The sequence below is a fragment of the Calypte anna genome, chromosome 2, assembly GCF_003957555.1.
Source record: "Calypte anna isolate BGI_N300 chromosome 2, bCalAnn1_v1.p, whole genome shotgun sequence".
NCBI classification, from domain to species: Eukaryota; Metazoa; Chordata; class Aves; order Apodiformes; family Trochilidae; genus Calypte; species Calypte anna.
Window position 1 is genome coordinate 140177223 of NC_044245.1, and position 20407 is coordinate 140197629.

At 38.9% G+C, this 20407-nt stretch overlaps 1 protein-coding gene across 1 annotated transcript in view; it reads left to right on the plus strand.

Moving 5' to 3' along the window:
• NSMCE2 (NSE2 (MMS21) homolog, SMC5-SMC6 complex SUMO ligase) overlaps positions 1 to 20407 on the plus strand; it is a 76447-nt gene extending 56040 nt beyond the window's left edge. Inside the window, exons 3-5 of the mRNA XM_030444709.1 lie at positions 16422 to 16522; positions 16844 to 16950; positions 20025 to 20407. Of these exons, the coding sequence (XP_030300569.1) occupies positions 16422 to 16522; positions 16844 to 16950; positions 20025 to 20184 (368 nt within the window). The 3' untranslated portion in view covers positions 20185 to 20407. The remainder of the gene's footprint in view (positions 1 to 16421; positions 16523 to 16843; positions 16951 to 20024) is intronic.

The window sequence follows — 20407 nt, forward strand, 5'->3', positions numbered from 1 at the left end:
TGTTGTCATCATCAGGTACTGTGTGATATATTTAGCAGATTTAAGGTTGGTGGTAGTTGTAGATTCCTTTGCTGGTTAGCTGACCTTCCTGGAGCACTTAAGTTGGTGCTCTCTCTGCCAGTTCAGTGGCTGGGCATCTTTGGTGGAATGACCCATAAAAGAATCACTTTTAATTTTACAAAGCAGGTACCCAAGCAAGGCATTAATTGAAAGTTATATAAAACATTAAGACTGACAAAGACAGATCATAAGTTGAATAGGTTTGTGTGTCCTTGTGGTAACAGCTTCTGAGGCAAAGCTAACTTTGACCAAAGGATTTAGATAGTTATCTCGCCCTACACTGATGATTACTGTACAACTTCAATTAGCAGTGTGGACTTCTATAACATAGAATCTTCCTGATCATCATATACTGAAATTTCTTTATCAGCTCTCCTAGCCAACTGTACACACTGAGGAAGAGACCTACATTTCAATTTGTGTCCCTCCCAAAAATTCTCACTCTTGGAAAATTAGCAAATTCTTGTAAACTGTAGGCATAGTAGACCGGTGCTCCATTGCAACCAATCATAATTATAGGCATGATTAAAGGCAGACTTTCATAATGAAATGAAACTGAATGAAAAGTATTGAGTCACTTCACAGGAAGACCCAACCACCCACTCACTCAGCCATTGACATGACTCTTGTCTTCATTTGTTTCTTTCTTTTTTTAAGTTTCAAAGGGAAATAGAACGTCTGAAATATAAGACCTGCCTGAACATATTCCTCTTCTGTATTTAAATCACTCTGTAAAACAGTGTTTTGATTATATGGTTTCCTAGTTTCTCAAATGTTAGTAACTGCATTTCCACCCATCTATTTGTTTACTAATCACAAGTATTGCTCAATGCATTAAATCTGATGTTGACCTCTGATAAGGAAGTTTTTATCATTTCAAATCATATTTAAGTATAAATTGTTGATATTGATTAAGTGCTCTTTGACAAGAAATTTTAGATACAGCATTAGAGTTGTGCATTATTTCAACACAGTGAATTCCTTTTTGAAAGAAACGTGTGATGTTGCGCTGCTAAGCTTTCAGTTAGAAACTTGTTTTTACAATATTATAATGTTCAACCCACTTTGAATGTTCAAGTATCCAATAACTAGATCTTTATGATGCTGCATATTAGAAAAGGTGCCTGTGGCTGCCTGTGCCAGACAAGTTTTCAGGATTAAAGCAAGAATACAGTGGGGTGGTGCTGATGCGACTGGTTTATACCAGTTTTAGTATGCTAGTGCTGCATGATGTCTATATGTTTTTCAGGGTTTTACATCTGTATGTGGAGAATTCTAATGATATTCTTCTAAATAATATTTCCCCTGCTTCTTCAAAAGCAGTTTTGTATTATTTGATATTGTAATTTTCTTTTATTTTTTAATGCATGGTATATGTCTTGTCAAAGGGTTACTTAAATTCTAAAATTTGTGCGGTCAAGAGACTAGACAAAATTCTTTTCAGGTTGTTAGCCACGACAGCAGCATAAAAGAGAGATTTACATTCTTCAGTGAGCTTAGGTACAGCAAGATGACTGCTCAACACAACTGACAAGACTGCTTGTACTGCCCTTGAGGAGCTCATCTCGTGGTCAGGATCATAGTACAGAGTTAAATTCCCTAGGTAAAAAAAAACAAAAAAACCAAATAACAAGCAAAAAAAAAAAAAGAATCACTGTTATTTTAGTGGAAAATGAGAAAGTATGTGAATCCTTAGAAGTTCAGTCTTGTCAAAAATGAAAAGAAATAAAGCAGTGTGCATTGTAAGATCTGTTGCTGGGTCAGTATGCAGACAGCAGGATGCATAACTTATATGGCAGCATGTAATATTGGTCAATATATGGTCAATACTGATATCTTAAATGCAGCCTCAGTTTACCAAATCCATCTGATCAAAACACCCAAGTAGTCAAAAATATATTCTTGGCTCTGGAGTGAACTTTACTCTTGTGGAGGCCTGATTAATGTGCTTTGGAGACCTGTAATGAGTGAGACCTTAATGATTCACATTCATCAGCTTCCAAAGGTTTTGGATGATCCCACATAAGCCTGCTCAATCAGCATTCCAGAACATCTGCAACCTGTGTGTTTAACAGTGATCGTGGTTTGCTTTAAGCAGACACTTTAAGGTTAACCCCAAGATTTTCAGTAAAGTTTTTCATTACCTGAAGAGAGCCCCTCTTCTAAGCAACTGATTTTTAATGCTTATTTGAGAAGTTTCACTTTATATACTTAGCAAATGAATGTTAATTATGCATACAGAGCCATAAAAGCACCGCCTCTTTACTACATAAAGATTCATTCCCTGCCTCAGAATCCTTGTGATCCAAGATAAGGGAGACAAGACAATAAGAAAGCCATACAAGAAAAAGAGGGCGTGGAGTGAAACAAGAGACAGATAAGATGGAAAAAAAGAACCTGACAGATAGGGCTCTTGCAAGAGTGGGCTCTGGGAATGTTTTAGCTGTGAGGACCTGATGGAGCCACCCACTTCCCCTCTGCTTGGCCGGTGCTGCCGAGCTCGATTGTCAGCATCCCTTGTTGTCCTCTTAGTGGCCCTTTGCTTTTTCTTGTGCCATCCCTTACATGAGGAACACTCTCCAGAAAGAGGGCAGCCCTGTAAAATAAGATTTTCTTCCCTCAAGCCCTTCCTTTAATGACTTCCATTGAAGAAACACTAGAAACACCTCCCTGAACTAGTGCTAAACTGATATCTTTTTATTGATTAAAAGAAACTAAAAATGCTCTGAAGTAGAAACCGTATGCCCAGCTAATGTGTAGAAACAAACATGCTGCTCGTACATTATGTCTCTCACTCCGCCATCTGTTTGCCTCAAATACCTGTTTCATGTTATCTTTAGTGAAGTTTTTCTTCATTTTTCTAGGTAAAGTTGTTTTAAATCAACACAGGTTTAGAGCTGGACACAGAAAATTGTAGCTGTGAAAAATTATGAAGAAAAGTGGAAAGTGCTTTTGACAGGAAAGTAAGATACTTCTGTGAGCCCAAGAGAAACATATCCCAAAGTAGGCAGCCTATTTGAAAATAGGATTAAAGAGGTGCAAGAAGACTGAAAGTTGGAAAAAAAAAAGCAAGCCATTTTTCTGCTTTCGTCAGAAATCTGAGAATAATGAACCCAGCAGCTCCTCTTTATGAAATATTCAGCTGTCAGCATGAGCCAAAATTTCCATTTCTATCCACCAAGTAACCTTCTGTCTGAGGAAAAGTGGGCAAAATTCTCATTGGCTTTTATCAATGAGATTCCCAGTGTACAACAAAGAGAATTTGGCCATCACTTTTGGTCACAGACTGTGTATTAGCTCCAGAGAGCTGAGGAAATGACCTGCTTCTCCTTTTGAAGAGATCTTCTGACATATCAACCTGCATAGTCTTTTACAGGAAAGTAGGTTAAATCTTTTGATGGCAAAAACAGGAATAGAAGTACTAACCTATAATTCTGTCTTTGACAAAATAATGCCACATCTGTGTTCTAGCAAAGTGTGTTAGGCTAAAAGAAGCTGCTAGGGACACATACTCTAGCTTTGGCTTGTTTTCTACCTTTGATCTAATTGTCTATATTCTTTTGCACTAGATCTGGCTGCAGTAGTTCTCCAGCAAGGACTTCTCAGGCAAGGTTCTTAAGAGTCCCATGGGTGCTGCCAAACCTGGGGAAAATATGGAGAACATGGATGTTCCAGAGAGAACTGGGGGATTGCTGAGAGCAGTGCATCTTAGGTGTTCCACAGGAACAGCAAGAGAGGCACTGAAGCAACCACATATACATGCAAAGTAAATAGTTTGCTCTGCCACTGCATTAGCAAGGAAACCACTTCAAACAACTCTCTCTACCTAGGGAAAAATGTAGTAATAATAAGCAATAGCATAAGTCTCCACTCCTTGCCCCAGAGGTTGTCTACTAATCCTCAGGAGCCTTTGCACTCTGCAGGCTTCCTTTTTCTATCCTCATTTGTCACTGGAAAAATATTTGTATGGTTCAGAGACAACGAGCAAGTAAAAAGGAATATTATTAGAGAAAAAATGAACAGTTCTCCAAGGAATCCCTTTGTATATGAGAAGCAAACAACAAACACTTTATGTTCTCCAAGGAAAACAGAAGCTTGTGTAAAGAAGCGAGAAATCCCTACTTCTTGTGGGTTGCTGATAGCCCATTGTGCTGATGCTTCTGAAAGGAAACTGAATGCACTTGCAAGGGTTTTCTTTTCTTTCATTTCAAAAGCATTTTCTGGTTTGAGATCTCCCCATAGCTAATTAAGCAGAACACAAACCAACATTAGTTATGCATGAGAGTGGGAGTCAGAAGATGTAAGTTCAGTTCCCAGCCTTGCCACCGACTTCCTGGGTGACCTTGGGTAAGCCTCTTGATGTAGATTTTCAAAAGACCTCTGGGCCAGATTTTCATATTGAAGTTTGATTTTCAAAGGAGCTCAATATCTAGCGATTTCCATGATGTTGATTATGGCCAGAATTTCAAGAGAGCTCAGCAACAAATATGCTGAGCTCATTTGAAAATCAGGCTCTTAATCTTTTTCTGCCTCAGTTTCCCATCTCTGACAGTGCTGGTAAGATATTTTCCTTGTCTATCCTGATTGTTTAGACTGTAGCTCTGCGATGCCAGAAATTGTCTTTTTATGAATGTGTATAATGTCTTGTACAGTCTTGCTTGATCTCTTTTATGGTTTTTAGGCATTACTGTAATGATTGTTACACCAGTGATCTGTTTTAGAAAAAAAGAAAATGCAATCAGAAGGAAGTTTAATTACTATGTTGGTTTTTGGATCTAGGTGAAGATCTATACTAGTTACTTAAGTTTGCTTGGTAGAATGTGATCTGGACAACATCAAAAGCTGTATTTAAAATTGACATATATGTGTTAGCTGACTTCTCTTGTCCAGCAGTATGGACAGCTAATGTATCAGAGGAGCAGGTTAGATCAATTTGGCACGATTTGTTCTGGCAGGAAACATACTGACTACCTCTTAATACCTTGTTATCCTTGAGCTCCTTACAGTCAAATTGTTTAATAATTTGCTGAATAATATTTTCAGGAACTGAGTAGGGTGGAATTCCATACTTCCTCCTGCCCTGCATGGTAAATAGTGTGATGCCATTTGTAGTTCCTACTGCACCAGCTCTGTTTGCACTTTTCCCACACTGCTTGCATGCTCTTGCAACATCTCAGAGCAACATGACATTCTCTGTTGGCAAATGTATAGAGTGCTTCTGCACTTCATAAATGCTCTTTGCTTCCCGGGACCCACTACAACACATTCTTGAAATTCCAGATCAGCATTGTCAGTGATAATCGAGCTCCTGGTTTCAAGCTCTGTGCTGTACAAGCCAGAGGCCAAGTGTAGTAACCCAGGAATGTGTGATTGCAAGGACTGTCACTTCCCAAGGAACTCTGCTTACTGCTAAATGAGTGCCCTTTCCACATACCTATGGGTGTCACTAACACGGTGACTCTTCCCTGTTAGGTTTGTCACATATGGGTGGGCAGCACCTCAAGCAGCTGAAAGTTTTGAAGTGATCATTTTCTTTGTTTACAAATTTGGCATCCAACTTGCTGCTGTTTTCCAAATTCCCCTGTACAGCCTGTCTAGGATTATTTATTAGTCAAGTGTGTGCCCACTGAAGAGCCCTTTTTATACTTTATGTCTTTTCCTTTATATGACATGAGGTGCTGTACCATGATCATCAGCTTTGCAGGAAAGCTCTAGTAAGTGTCTGTCACAGCAGTTTTTTAGTTATGGCTGAGTGTGTTTTGCCATGAGCAGAGCTTAACTGGCATTTGTCCCTGATTAGCATTTTCTGTTGTTTCATTTTTTAAGACTGCAGTACCTTTATGTTACATCTTCCACTAGATAAGGTCTAACAGTTCCAGGGAGGATGCATCCACAGCTTCTCTGTTCCAGTAGTTTCACCACCCTCATAGTTATGAAAGAATGTCTTCCTCACACCCAACCTAAGTCTACCTTCCTACAGTTTAAAACTACTTCACCTTGTCCTGTCACTCTAGGCCCTGGTAAAAAGCCTTTCTTCATCTATGATCCCCCTTTATAGATAGATTCTATCTTAAATTTTACCATTCTTTCCAGTCACTGAACCCAGTTCCCAGATATTTTTACTATCTGTAGTCAAATGTGTAGAAAAGGAGTAATCTTAAGTGCCTGTACAAACCAGAGAGTCTCAGTAACACTGGCCTAAACTAAATTCTGGGTTGCAGGAGCACTTGACAAAACCAGGCTGTTCCTCATCTTCATTGTTCTGAAAAGGTGATTCCTCAGTGTAGCTCTATTATATTCGGTTTTGTTTTCCTTCCTTAATTAGTGCAGTTTGATTGTTTCACTTACAGGAAGCTGTTTATTTTGAGATAGAAAATACTGATTTTTCTCCACATACATGTAGGGATTTTACATGTTTCTGCAAGAGCTGATATGCCAGCCAGAGAGTTCAAGGGAAGTTAGTAGTCCTTAGAGGACAACTAAAATGTTACTTCATCCTGGTAATAACTATAAGGTTGAAATAGCAAGCATTAGCATTAACTCCTTTACTAGAAAGATGAAGACTACAGAATGCCATATGATTTAGCTATGTGCTTGTTAGCCTTATTATGAAGCACAAGTGACACTGCAACTGCTGGCCCATCAATTCAACAAGCTGGCTCTGCTTGTCCTCCTTAGACATTCCTTTTTCTGCTACTGTGCACGTCTGTCCTGCTGTGTGCATCTGTGCTAAGGGTATTCAAGTCCTTCCTCTGTCCTACTTCCCTACCCTATTAAACCTGATCTGGAGAGAAAAGTGTAGACATGGAGAGACCTTGAGGGTTTAAAAGACTTTGCCTTGTACTTGACCTTAGTTAAACCCCTCTCATTTTATCCACATTTGCCATAAAGCACAGTCATCTTCCAGATTGTCTATTACCTGCACCATGCTGAAATTTCAAGGAGAAGGCAGAAATGCATAGGTTGCTATATAAATGACACCCATAGAATATTAATAAATTTTGGATGTGTATAGAATAAATTAAGATTCACCCTGCCAGTTACACTCCTGGCAAATGAGAATCTGCAGGAAGAGATTTAAATAAATATCGATCAGATTTAAAATTAACTACTAATTACCATCAAGCACTACCAGGCTGCTGCAGTTTTAATCCATGAGTATTTATAGCTCAGGGCTTTAGCACTGGAATTTTTTCTACTGAAAGCCATTCAAGAAGCCTAATTTTACATCACAGGACAGGTTGAGAAAAATAACTGTTCAGCTCTTCCTAATTGATGATACTGTAATGTTTAGCTGCACAATCCTCCCTCCCCCCATGACATTGTTTTGGAGGATGCTATAGAAATTTGGGTTAGCAAGCTTTTTATTTCTTTTAGGAAACAGCTTACTGAGGATTATTATAGTGGAGATCTGCTCAATGTGCACAGCATGATCTTTGCAGAATATCTTAGTACACACACACACATACAATATGTCATTCTGCCTTAATCTAAATGAAAACCTTGCAGTTTTACAATTGAGTAATGACAGATCTGGAAATTCCTCTTTAAAAAAGCAAAACGAAACAATACAAAACCCCCCAAACAACTGACATTTTTATTTCTTAATGTATTTTGATATGATATTAAATGTTTGGTGTTTTTTTCATTTCCCATGTAGTTTAGCAAATAAACATTATTTTGTAAGTATGAATTAGCAAAAAATGATCATGTGTTCTTCAATGTGTTGGTTTTCTCAAAGTAAACAGCCAAATATTGTCCAGTTATGGGAAGGTACTGGTTTGTCTGTTGTATTTTTTGCTTTTAGCATGGAACTGATGCATTCACTAAGAATATATGTGCGTAAACTTTAGTTACTCAGGGGGAAGGCAGTGTATTCTAATGGGAAAGACAGAGATGTAGTACACAATGTGGGGTAGTGTCATAGACATATTCCTGCCCTGTGCCTCAATTTTCAACCCTGAAATGGTCAGGGAAGTAAAAGTGACCTTCTTTGTTGTGCTTTGTGTTCAAGAGAACAAACTGGGAGTTATTACTTCCACAAAACAATTCATTGCTTTAGGAAAATGCAATTTCTGGGAAGGTTGTTGGGGCTCTAGGCTGGTGACCAAAGGCCAGGGAAGAGCAGGAGATGCAGCAGAGTGGGTACCCAGCCAGTGCCTGGAGCAGTGACAGCAGTGGGGACAAACTCTGAGATGGTGCTTGAGCAATGACCATAACTTCTTGCCCATCCCAGAGGCCATTTCAGCAGGGGCTCTTCAGAGAGTGCAAAGCTGCAGGATTCAGAAAAACTGGAGTAGTAAAATACATGAGGAATCAATTTCTGTAGAAAATTATTGGGAAATAAACACACTTTATTTATGCACATAACTCAAATAAGTCATGTGGATATATAATGCTTCAATGCACAATGAATTGTAATCACTTGATGTTACGTTTCTAAATGAAGCAAGGTTTTTTTGAAGTAGAAAATATCTCACCCAGAAGTTTCTCTCATGTATTTGAGCACTGGGGTTTAGTGGGTGGAGAAAAGAATGTTTTGTCCCCACCATCTAAGTTTCACTTTTTCTTATTTGTACTCACCTGTTCGGTCATGAGTGATACGTCTGTCTTTTCCTGAGAAAGAGAGGCAGATCTGTCTTTTAGGTGAAGAGGGTAGTGGAGCTGGTTTCTAGTACTACAAACCTGATGATTCCCACAGGCAAGAGACTCCTTTTCTTGTGCTCTCTCTGCAGTTTCAGACAGCTGCTGAGTTGGTGCCATCCTCACCAATCACAAATCAACAGGTTAATGTTCAAGGATTTTAGCTTCATGCCCTCTCACCATATAAATGATAAATATTCCTACCTATGGCCCAATACATGAAAAACTGCATGCATCTGTATTCACCACTTCCTGAAACCAGGTTACTGGCCATTATTTCTGGTGATGTTTTAAAAGTGGTTTTCAACAGAGCAGTTTAGGAAAGAAATACAGTGCCAAGGCAGATTGAAATGATAATCAGAATGATAATCTTCTAGAGGTATGATAATTTGGGATAGCTAGGGGCTTTTCTGTTCACTGATTCCATACCAGCCTGTTGGATAGACTCCTAGGAATATACCCAACCTGGTCTGCTTTCCTGATCACGGCTCTTCTGCTTTCTGCCCCTCTGTTACAGTTCTGTCCAGGAGCATTTTCTGTCAGAAGCTTGTTCCACATGAAAATCTGTCACAAGTCCAGCTTTCAGAAATGAATGACTACAAGAATGCACAAATAATATTCTGAAATGGGCAAAGTGACCTCCTAATTATATAGGTTACAAGATCCATGTTACTTACTTTTTGTTTAGAGATGTCATAGACAGTTTCTGCTGGTGATGCAGTAAGCAGAGAATACTTGGCATGGGTTTATCTGAGAAAAATTTGAATTAAATTTACAGAATGGATCATCCAAGGACTGCTAAGGACTCATGCATAAACACGCATGGCTCCAAATTGCTGACAGTACTGACAGCTTTCCTCTCACTATTCCTGTCTAGCATTAACAGTGCCTTTCTCAAGTCCACTGTGAAACTGGATTAGGCTAAACAGCCAAGAGGCACTCCTAGTGCAGAACAAGAGCATCCACACTGTGAGTTAATGGTAAGGAGCTAATCCATTCTACATTCACACCCCGACTTATTTTGCAACAGCTTCCCTGTGTAGGCAAGCACTACATGTCCATGTCATTTGATGGTTAGCATTGCATCAGTGACATTCCAGATTCTGACCACAATGTTAGTAATGGAAAGTGGTTCATCTTCTAATGAAACGGTAGGCCTTTTTTTTTTTTTTTTTTTTTCCTGGTTGCATATTTTGCAACTTTTTCTTTCATGTGTCTGGAGTGAATTTCTTAGTTTTTTTAATGTGTGATATTCTAAGCTCTGATATATGCTCTCTAAGCATGGAAATTGACATTATGCAGTATGCTGTATAAAGCAACGCTTGTTCAGTCTTCTTTCTTCTGAAGACCAGGAGAAAACCCAAGTAATGAAAGCATTCTTTACATATATTTGCAATTTAGTAGCTTGTGTCTGATATATTTTTTCTTTGTAAGATAGTCTAGTTTTTTTCTTGCTTTGCTCCTACTGTTGCATCGCTAACATTTCGGCTCTGTTGTCACATGCCTGGCATGCTTACATGTAGACTGAGAGTTTCCTGGTCATTTAGGTAGTCTGTTTACCAGGTTTATTTTCAGCAAGTCTTTGGTGTTAACTTGCTTATTAAGTTTACATGTTGTTGTGGGTGATGACAGTTAAGTTAAGATGCAAGAATATGGCCGCCTTGGATTTTCCAGAAATAGTGGTTCCTCTGAGCTTACTGATGAACCTTCATGAGATCTTTTTAGGTAATCTTTATCTCCCCCAGGAGCTTCTTCAGATCCAGTCCAGACTGCAGTGATGAAGAAACTGCTGTTTGAAATGTCATCCACGGACTTTGAAGTGTGGATTTCTTATGTTTGTTTGCAATAACAGAGGGTGCAAGAAAACTGCTTCTGTGTGTTTGCTGCTAAACTGTTTGAGTCGCGTGGTTTGGAATCAAAGATACCCTTTCTGTTCAGCATGGCTAGGGACACAGCTCCCACTGCACAATAATCTGTATTTCCCAAAATCTAAAGGCAAAGATGATGTCTTGCTTCTCACTTCAAATAGTGTGTGTGTTAGAGGTTTCACAGGGCAGAGTCTGTCTTCATTTTTAGGTCATTCTGGAAAACTGTCATCAACCAGCTCAACCCAGTGGTGAAAGCATACAACGAGAACAGTATTTCCATTTGAAATTGTGTATTTTAAAAGACCTGTAGCTAATTGAGAAAAATGCTGCAAAATACGTAAGTGCTCTGAATTTGATGGCATTAAAGTAGTTTTCAAAGGATTGCAGCTTAGTGTGTAACACTGTTCTTTACTTCCCCACTCTTACTATGTAAAGGGACTAACAGTTTACTAATTTATTCATCTAATTTGTCCTTCACACTGCAGAAAAAAATCAGAATGGCCTATATTCACAGGATTCTCTCTCTCTCTCTTTTTTTTTTTTTTTTTTTTTTTTTGCAATTGCAATCTGGAGGAACATGTTAGAAGCCACTTTCCTTAGATCAGCTTGTGTATTGCAACACCAGCAAGTAATCAAATTGTAATGCACTTTAATGCAAAGCCTGGTTTGGCTTGGTTGGCAAATTAAACTATCACATGCCTCTGGCAAAAGCAGAAAGCCTTTGAACTGTTTGCAGATGTAGCTTGCACACCTTATTTTCCCTCTTAAAAATCAAATTAAACTGTAACCTGCAGCCTCTGTGGTAAGTTTCAAGGAAAATTAAACTGTTGCTAACCTTTCTAGCAAAGATAACTGTCTCTAATCAAGCTGAAAAGTCCAGGCTGAAATTCCCCTCTCCAAGTTTAGACAAATTCATATTGGAGGAGAACTCCAGGGCTTATTAAGTACAAAGATATTACCTCTGACTCAGGAAGTTCTTGGCCACAAATTGCTAGAGACTGTGAAAGTTTGCCAGGAGGGTATTACTCTGTGCTTCCCCTCTTCTTTTGCTCAAACTACAGGATTTACTGTGGATCTGTCCTGGAGGCAGGGCACTGGACAGTTATTCTGGTCTGCTTCTCCACATCTAAAGTCTAGCCCAAATTTAGAGCACTAATGGGTCTGCTGACTTGCTCTTAAGCATTGCCTGTCGTGGTCTCATCACTGTATTTCTTGAAAAACAGTGTTTGGGTTCATTCCCTTCATTAGGCTTGTCTTTGGACCTTCCTCACCCCATGCTAGCAGTGTCTCAAACTCCTTCTAACTCTTGGAACACAACTCTCAGATGCGAGGATGTCCTCTACCTCCCCCACCTTTCTTTATTTTTGTGTCCTGCTGGCAGGAACACTTGGCATTTGACTTGCCCTCATAATTTCATGTTTTTCTTGGAGCCCTCAGAAATAGGATTTTTCCCAGCCTGGATGAGTTGCTGTTATTTCTATAGAGTCAGCAGTACAATGGACCCTCTTGGAAGCCAAGACCTTGTCTGTTTAGTGGCTCAGGCTTACAAAGACTCAATCCTGCATGCTTAACATTACCCTTTGATTTCTGGGATTAGTGTTGGACGGCTGGCAGGTGAGAAGGCAGAACAGAGCAGCACAAAAGGAAAAAAATCAATTAAGTTTAGATTGCAACATGGACTTGCTCAGGGCTGGGTTAGAGAAACAAGAATTGGGTAGAGGACATTGTTGGCATGGCAAGCAGTGAGCAGGCAGCAGTCTGTCTGTCATAGAAGTGACAATGACAATGGGGATCATCTTTCCTTTAATGCTTTTTTAGTGTGCATGCTATCCATGCTTAATACAATTCACCATATAGCAGTTAATTTCTCTGTGCTGTGGTTTTCTTATTTTTAAAACTTATCTTGAAAGTTCTCAGTCTCTCTCAATAGAGTAGCTAAAAACTGAGCTGAGGCATATTAGTCACTTTTTTATCAAGAGATGAAAGTGATAGAGATATAAAGTACTACCAGCTTTTAATTAAAATTTGAACAAGTAAAAAACAGTTGGCAGTTGCAAAATTCATTATGATGTGTAACCAAAAATAGATACCTTTATGAGAATGAAGCTTTATTACAACAGTGGGCACTAATTAGCTGTAAACATCATTACTGAGGTAGCCAGATAGAAAATGTGTTAATAATACTTTTAACAGGTTTCAATTGGCTGGAATGGAAAAGTAGAAACTCTTAAGGCTCTTAAAATGTAATCTCTCAGACTACCAAAATAGATGTGCATACTTCTGTTACTTAAAGCAACATTTGATTTTTAGGAACAATAATGTAGTGTTTTCTGTATCTGGTTTTAATTTGCAAGAAAAACTCAACTGTACAAAAATGTAACCTGATTTAGCTGAAATATGTGTGACCCAATGTTTTTATTTCTTCTTTCTATAGAATAGTCTTCTACAGAATAGTCAGACTTGGCAAGTTATAGCCTCCAAGCTTTTATACATTCTATTTGGTAAAAAAATCACTTCAACCTTAATAAAAACATCTTCCAATAGGTGTTTATAGGTACAGTTCTATCGTTTAGAGCACCTTACTGACCAGCTTGAGATGTATGTCCTGTGTCATTTCTGCAGAATTTACTGGTATTGAAAAAAGTTATTTTCTTCTCTCCTCCTGTAATCTAGAACATCAAGCAATAACAACAAATCTGTGGGTGGTTTATCTGATATATGCTAATCTGCTATTGACATGCTTGAGGTATCACTTGCATCATCCCAGTTTTGCATATTTATTATTAAAAATATGAGCTGCTTATGAAAAGGAAATATTTTAAATAATACTTCATTTGTGCTGTGATAACCTCTTCAGACCAGGGCCTCACTCGGATAAGCTGTGTACAAAATCATTGCAAATGAAGTAAAACCTGAAGTGTTTAAGATAAGCTTGCAGCATATGGATAATTTGAATCCAGGAAGATTAATATATCCCACCTACAAAGAGTGGGTCTCAACTCATGGAATTTTAACCATTAAACATGAGGCATCTAAATCACCTCCAAAGCCAGTATGTGAAAGAGGTAAACCCATCCTATGACTGAGTTCACATAATTTAGAGACCTGAGGCCTTCAGGGGAGACTAAGGCACCAGTCCCCAAGCGTGAGCCTCTGATTTCAAACTCAAATGCTACAACAAAGTCTTCTAATTTTTGTGTCAGTACATAAGTAAACACACACAGAAGGGATGAGTGAAGTGGTGACTCCTTAACAAAGTCAGAATGTGCTGCTTAAGATGAACAGTCTCAGAAGAGGCCTCTTACCTGCCTTCACCTGAACTATAAAAGTAAAATCACAGGCACAAGCCCCCCATTTTAAAATTTAAGCCACCTTCCTTGGCATCTACATATTGATTTAAAAAAACCCACCATCATCCTTTGTAAACAAACCCCTGTCCTAGATCTTGCCAGCACTGCTGTGTTTTAACTTCATTGATTGCTGTGATATGTGGGTATACTGGAACAACGTGCCAAGTGCATGAGTTGAAACAAAAAACTACACAGAAAAATGTAAGTTTCCAGATGTTTTCATCAGGAAGGATTAGAGCTGCAGTATGTCAAAATTTACAGATGTGACAATTTAAGAAAATTCCAAACCTCTCCTCTGTTTGCATTACTTATAAGAAAAAAGTTTCTGTGGTGTTTAAATACAGCAGCCCATGCCAAAGCTGGCACCTATCAATATTTGCAATATTGTTTAACCTTTCTGACACAGTGGGACTTCAACCATTCCTTTGTACTCCAAAGGCTCCACTTAAAAAACCCCACTTTTTTTCCCTAAAAAAGGTGTATTTTCTTTAGAATCCTGTGTGGTTTTGATAGAACAAACCTTACACATAAGCAGTCTCAGAATAGGCTGAAAACTGTTAACTGATGCAAATCTTTTTCTGATGCTGATATCACAGTTTCAGTACTTACAGTTAAATTGAGCCTACTTTTTCCTTCTAATATGCAAGTCCTTACTTCTGCTGGGAGGTCAGTATCTGGTAAAGGTGCATTAATATTGCTGGAGATGAAAGTCTTCAAGTTAATTTTAACACTGGACATTAGAGTTCCTTTTTCCCCTCAATCCAAACCCTAGTGGCGGAATGAGGCCTTAGTAACAGAAACAGCCTTTGATGCTTGCCTGAGTGCTGCCTATGTATTTTCAGTAGTACCTGGGTCAGAAACATTCCAGAACCCTTGGAAAACTCTTAGTATATTGGAATGAAGGGCAGGCTTTGTTAAGGAGGAAGGAAAAATATGCAAATAAAACCAGCATACCAAGAGGTGCTGTGGTAGAATGATGGCTGCAATCCTGATGCCAGGAGTACCTCAACCAGAGATGTGCTGGCTCACATGGCAGTGTGCTCAGTCTAGACTGGGTGTGAGAGGTTGTGATTGCTCCAAGAGTGATGCCTGCTGTTATCATCCGGAAGGTGATGGTAGTGTACAGGCATGCAGGACTGACCATAGGTTAGGAAACACTGCTCCTTAACAGGTGTGGAAGACTGAGCTCCAACTAGGGGTGAAAAGATGCTGAGATTGGCTAATAGTGTGCAATGGCAGCAAAGGGATCCAGGGCTGAGACTTTTTAAAAGGCAAATCATGAAGTAACTCTAAACCTTCCATGTTCACTTTTGTTTCTCACTGCCCCTAAAGGATTTCATCCTTTCCAAACCCTGTGATGCTGCGTTGCAAACTAGCTGGAGCTAGAGAGGAAAATGTTCTGTTCATCTTGGGACAACTTGAGGACTACACCCCAGGGCACTCCTGCAAAAAACATTGCGGAACAGCCCCAAAGGAATGGAAAGTTATGGCAGGTGTTAAGCTTGCTGTTATTACCAGATAAGATTTGAAGATAAGCTGATGCATTCAACTAAAAGCCTAGATTCACAATAATTGAGCAAAGTTAGGAAAAGATAAAACTACATGGATACATTTATTAAGGTTGTATTTAGCAATATATATCCTCTTTAGATGCTCCTGTGTCTCATCTTTTGACACTGGCTGATGAGTTTCTGCAGAGAACCTGGGCTGACGTGTCCCCGGGTACAAAGAGTTGCTTGCTCCTTGCCTTTCTTTTCTGGTAAAGACAGAGACCTCCATCTTCTTTCAGACTGAGGTGGATTTCTTTTTGTCTGATCTTTATTCCCTGGCATTGGGCCATGAGGTGTTTTCTGGGAGACTGGAGTTTTTCATTCTGCACCTCCTCTTCAAGGTCTCTTCAGTAATGTTTCTACTGTCCATCTCAAATTAAACTTTCTTGGGTTTTGTTTTTCACTAATTACAGTCTTGTTAGAATACATTGTTATCACTTTACAAAAAATGCATTATGATAAATAGTACAAATTCCTTTTAAAGTATATACTCTGTATACCAACTATACAGCAAGCCCATTCATGGCATTCAAAGACAAACTTATCTTGAAAGTAGGACTGCCAAATCTGCAAAAGCTCCACCTTGTCCTCTGTTAGATTCTGGGGACTCAACTGCATGCTACTGCTTTTTGGTTAACTTAAAAAGAGAATCCTAAAGGCTTTGCATAGATTCAGACAAACTTGCTTTCCTTCCCAGCCCTCCTTTATAGCATTGGTTATACATAGCCACACACAAAGTGATTACTATTTAAAAATACACATTTTCTAACAGATAGTTGTAGTGCAGTATTTTTTGCAGTATCTTGTTCAAGGAGTGAACCTTACAGAAATATTTTGTGGCCCCTTAAATATCACTGTGAGATAATGCATGGCAAATGCTGGATTTTATTTCCTTATTTTAAGTATTGGCTATCAACACTAACTTTGAATTGTCTTGTTTCCTAATATAGTTTGTTATCCATCAGATAATGATAATGAGGCCATTGAACAAATCGATGAAGATATAGCTGTGACTCAGAGTCAGATGAACTTTATTTGTCCCATTACACAGGTATGCTATCACTGCTACGATAATTGATTGAGAAATAGCTATTTCGTGTTCTTCACTATGTTGTTTTTTATTACACATCTGCAATACTTGTTTAAAATCATGCATGATACATTACAAGCATTACCAGAGAAGAGCAACATTACCTGGGGAAAAAGAACCCACGGAAGTAGGAATGAAGTTTACCATGCAGGACCTGACCCTGTAATTTGGAATGCTGTGTGTGAATGGCAAACACACTTCCTGCTGCTTTACATAATGTCTCATGGGATGCATTTTTATGGGTATTATCAGGTCTTTTAAATCACACCTTATTGATTACAGATGGAAATGCAGAAGCCAGTTCGAAACAAAGTCTGTGGACATACTTATGAAGAAGATGCCATTCTAAAAATTATCCAGACTCGAAAGCAACAAAAGAAAGAAGTCCGGTAAGCTGACAAGGACGTGTGGAAAAGCTGTTTGCTTTGCTGTGTCAGCGGAATTTCACTCCACTTGTTCTAGGAAATGTATTTGGATTGGCAACGCTGCAGGAAGTAATACCTCAGTGACTGCCCAAGTCACAGGCTCCTTGTTAGTGTTGTACACATGAGGGAGTTTTTCTTTTTAATGAAAACAGTGTGTAAGGAAATACTCAGGAAGTGTGTGAGGAAGTTACAGCTACTCGTGCTACTTCCACAACAGGAGCAGAGATTCTGTACAGCCATGAACAGCAACTGCTTTGTAAAATGTAGTTGCTCATTTTGTTCCCACTGCTTATTTAGCAAGCTCTGAAGTTAGTGAAAAAATGTAAATATCTCTTCCGTGCACCCTCTTTTCCAGTTAAAATCCCAATACCACTGAGAGATATGAAAGCATGTAAATGAGTGTTAAAGTGAGAAATATGAAAGCTCAACTTTTTAGGTAGTACAGAGTTTAGGAATGATCAGAGCGAGCTTTCCAGAGAGAAAAAAAAAAAAAAAAAAAGATTTAACAGTTGGATTTTTAGATCTGAAATTCTCCTCAGTAAGTTTCAAATTTAGGATGTTTTTTATTCAAGGGCTGAAGGAAAAAAAGAAAAAGAGAGAGAAGTTAAAAAGAACTCAACATATTTTAGAGCATGTTGAGAGGACATATAATTTCCCCATTAACTTCACATTTGTTTTTACACCGTATATGTATAGAGAGGCACTTTGGAGTTGATGACCTCATGGAAACTTAGCAGTTGTGGATTTTTTAATAAGTGTTGAGTTTGCACATGCTCAGAAGGTCTGTCAAAGACTAGCAACCTGATTTCCCCGAATATAATGCCACAGGCCACTTACTTCCTCCATCTCTTGCTCTTGCATTTCTGTGAGGCTACATATTGCATCATGGGGACACAAAGGTAGAGAGGAACTTTTCCTTCTACACTCCTCTCTGGGTAAAAAAAAGCACTGCTATGAAATCAAGCATCAGCTGGGAGGTCCAGCTGCTACCGTAGTTTTTAGACAGCTTGAAGGACAAGACCTTGCCTGTGTTACGAGGTCTAGGGAGAAAAATACAGTAGGTACAATGTACTGGAAATAGCAACAAAACCAGCAATAGGGATGGATGGGAACTTGGCTGGAAAAATTAACATGAGCTGGGAAATATTTTACAATTTGGAGAGAAGAAGGTGCATTCTGAAGGACAGGGGCCCAGCTAGGAAGTATGTGCTCAACAGCACAAAACCATGACAAAAATTCTCTCTGCAACACAGAACTGAATTTAGGATGCTCATACCAAAATAATTCTGTGTTGTTAAATCCATCAGGAAAATGTCATGGTAGCAGAGATTGTCATTGTGGAGAGCCAAAAGTTCCAGCACTGCTGAAAAACTAGTAGGGCCATGTGACTGACTGAACGAATGAAATCTTTTTATTTTAGCTTTTAAGAAATTACAGACTCAAAGAAGATCTGGATTTTTAAAAAAATCATGAGATATGTAAAGCATTTAGCTTCAAAAGCTACCTTATACCCAAACTGAAGTTATTTGTGCAGTCTGAAACTTGGCAGTTCTTAATTTTGAGATTTTTAGCTAGCAACTTTACCACTTTTACAGCAGTTATTCCAGTATGCTAGAAAAGCACAAGCACAGGAGTAACTCAGCTTCTCTGAAACTAAAGAAAGACTGCTTGGTTTTCTCTGCCCAGTCTCACTTACTGTTGTAAATCCAACCTTTCACATGAAAATGCAGTCAGTTTTGGAAAACCATAGTGTCTGCTGTGCTGGGAAGGCAGGGCAGTCGATGCAGGAAGTTTGTACCCTGTTCTGGGGGTGTTGCTGCTTGACTGCCAGCACCACTCTCTATCCTGACTCTGAATTCAAAACTGTTGCTTGCTCTGGAGTTACAGAAGTGGCTGTTTCCTAACACATTCTTTCCAGTTGGAATCCAGAGCACTTGGCAGGGCACTGGCTGAATGTCAGCTCCGGCGCTGACGTGCGCACGGCCACCGCTGCTGTGCTGATAAAGTCGCTGTAGACTCCTTTAGGCAACTCTTACGTGTCTTGGTTTGCTCACTATTTTCCATTGCCTGGAAGGACATACTAATACTTCATGCTTACAGGAAACACGGGGAGCTTTCTGAGCACTTGTTATTCATTAATCTGGCAAGCAATTGCTCTAATAAGGTGATAAATGGGAAAACTGAGGCACAGAGCAATTAAGTGACTTGTCCGTGACAAACAAAGTAAGCTGTGGACAAATCTGAAGTAAAAGCATCGAGTACTGAGTGTAAATAAGTTCAGTGCCTCAGACAAAAGTCCTAATAGAGGGAAAATTCAGGAAAAATGTATTTTCTCACTATAGGTGCCATCTGTGCGTGTTTGGGCCACTGCCAAAGGAAATTGACCTTTGGTCCCTAAATATTTTTCAGTCTGCTGTTTTTATCTAGCTGTTTCAAGTACTTGTAAGACATTTTGTATTTGATTAACATTTAGAGGGTATTAATTGACCTCATCTCTCCTTTTTGTGCTTTCTCAGTTCATGAAAGGCCAGGAAATTTTTTACACCATCTACATAGTAAACTGATTCACCAGTCAGCCTTTGCAAGTCTCATTTTCTTTTCCCTGTTTTCCTGGAAATTAATTTACTTATTTATCAGTGAAGGTTATACTTGTGCACTGAAGATTAATAAGGTAAGAAGTAGTTACCTGCAGTTTGCAGAGGGCTACAAAGATAAAACAACACAGAAAGATGACCATGCAATGCTGATACCATTACTGATGCAAGCAGCTTGTGTACATAAAGCATGAGAGCGGTCTACAGGTGAAAGGCTTGGTCTCTTGCTGTCTTCCTCCATTTCTTCAGCTGTTGACTCCCACCAGTTTAGATAAATTAATTTATTTTTCCCCACAGGGAGTAGTGAAGGGGAGAAGTGGTAACAAGGAACTGACAGAGTGAATCCCAGATAAACAGAATAAAACATCAGATGTTTTGTAAAAGCCCATATCTGACAAATACAATTCCTTGGATTTCATGGAGTCCGTCTTTCCTTTTTAACAGATGCCCTAAAATTGGCTGTAGCCATGCTAAAGTAAAAGAATCAGATCTTGTGCCAGACGAAGCACTTAAAAGAGCGATTGACAGTCAGAAAAAACAAAGCTGGTCAACGCTGGAGAAGTCAGCTGGATACGCTCCTGCCACAAAGAAAATTTGTTATTAGAGGTCTTGTGAGATAAGCTGCTGATTGTAAGTAGGTTGTGTAACTGATTGTTATTTGAAGTGTTTCATTTATAGGCAAAGTTGAAGGCCTCAGCTGTAACTGAAAGCATTTTTTAAACAGCTGAATACGAGGAATTCCAGTTTAACTTGTTTTGGTTTTTTTAACCTCTGTGAAATTCTAAAAGCTCGTGTTTGATAAATAAAACATGTTTTGCAACATTTAA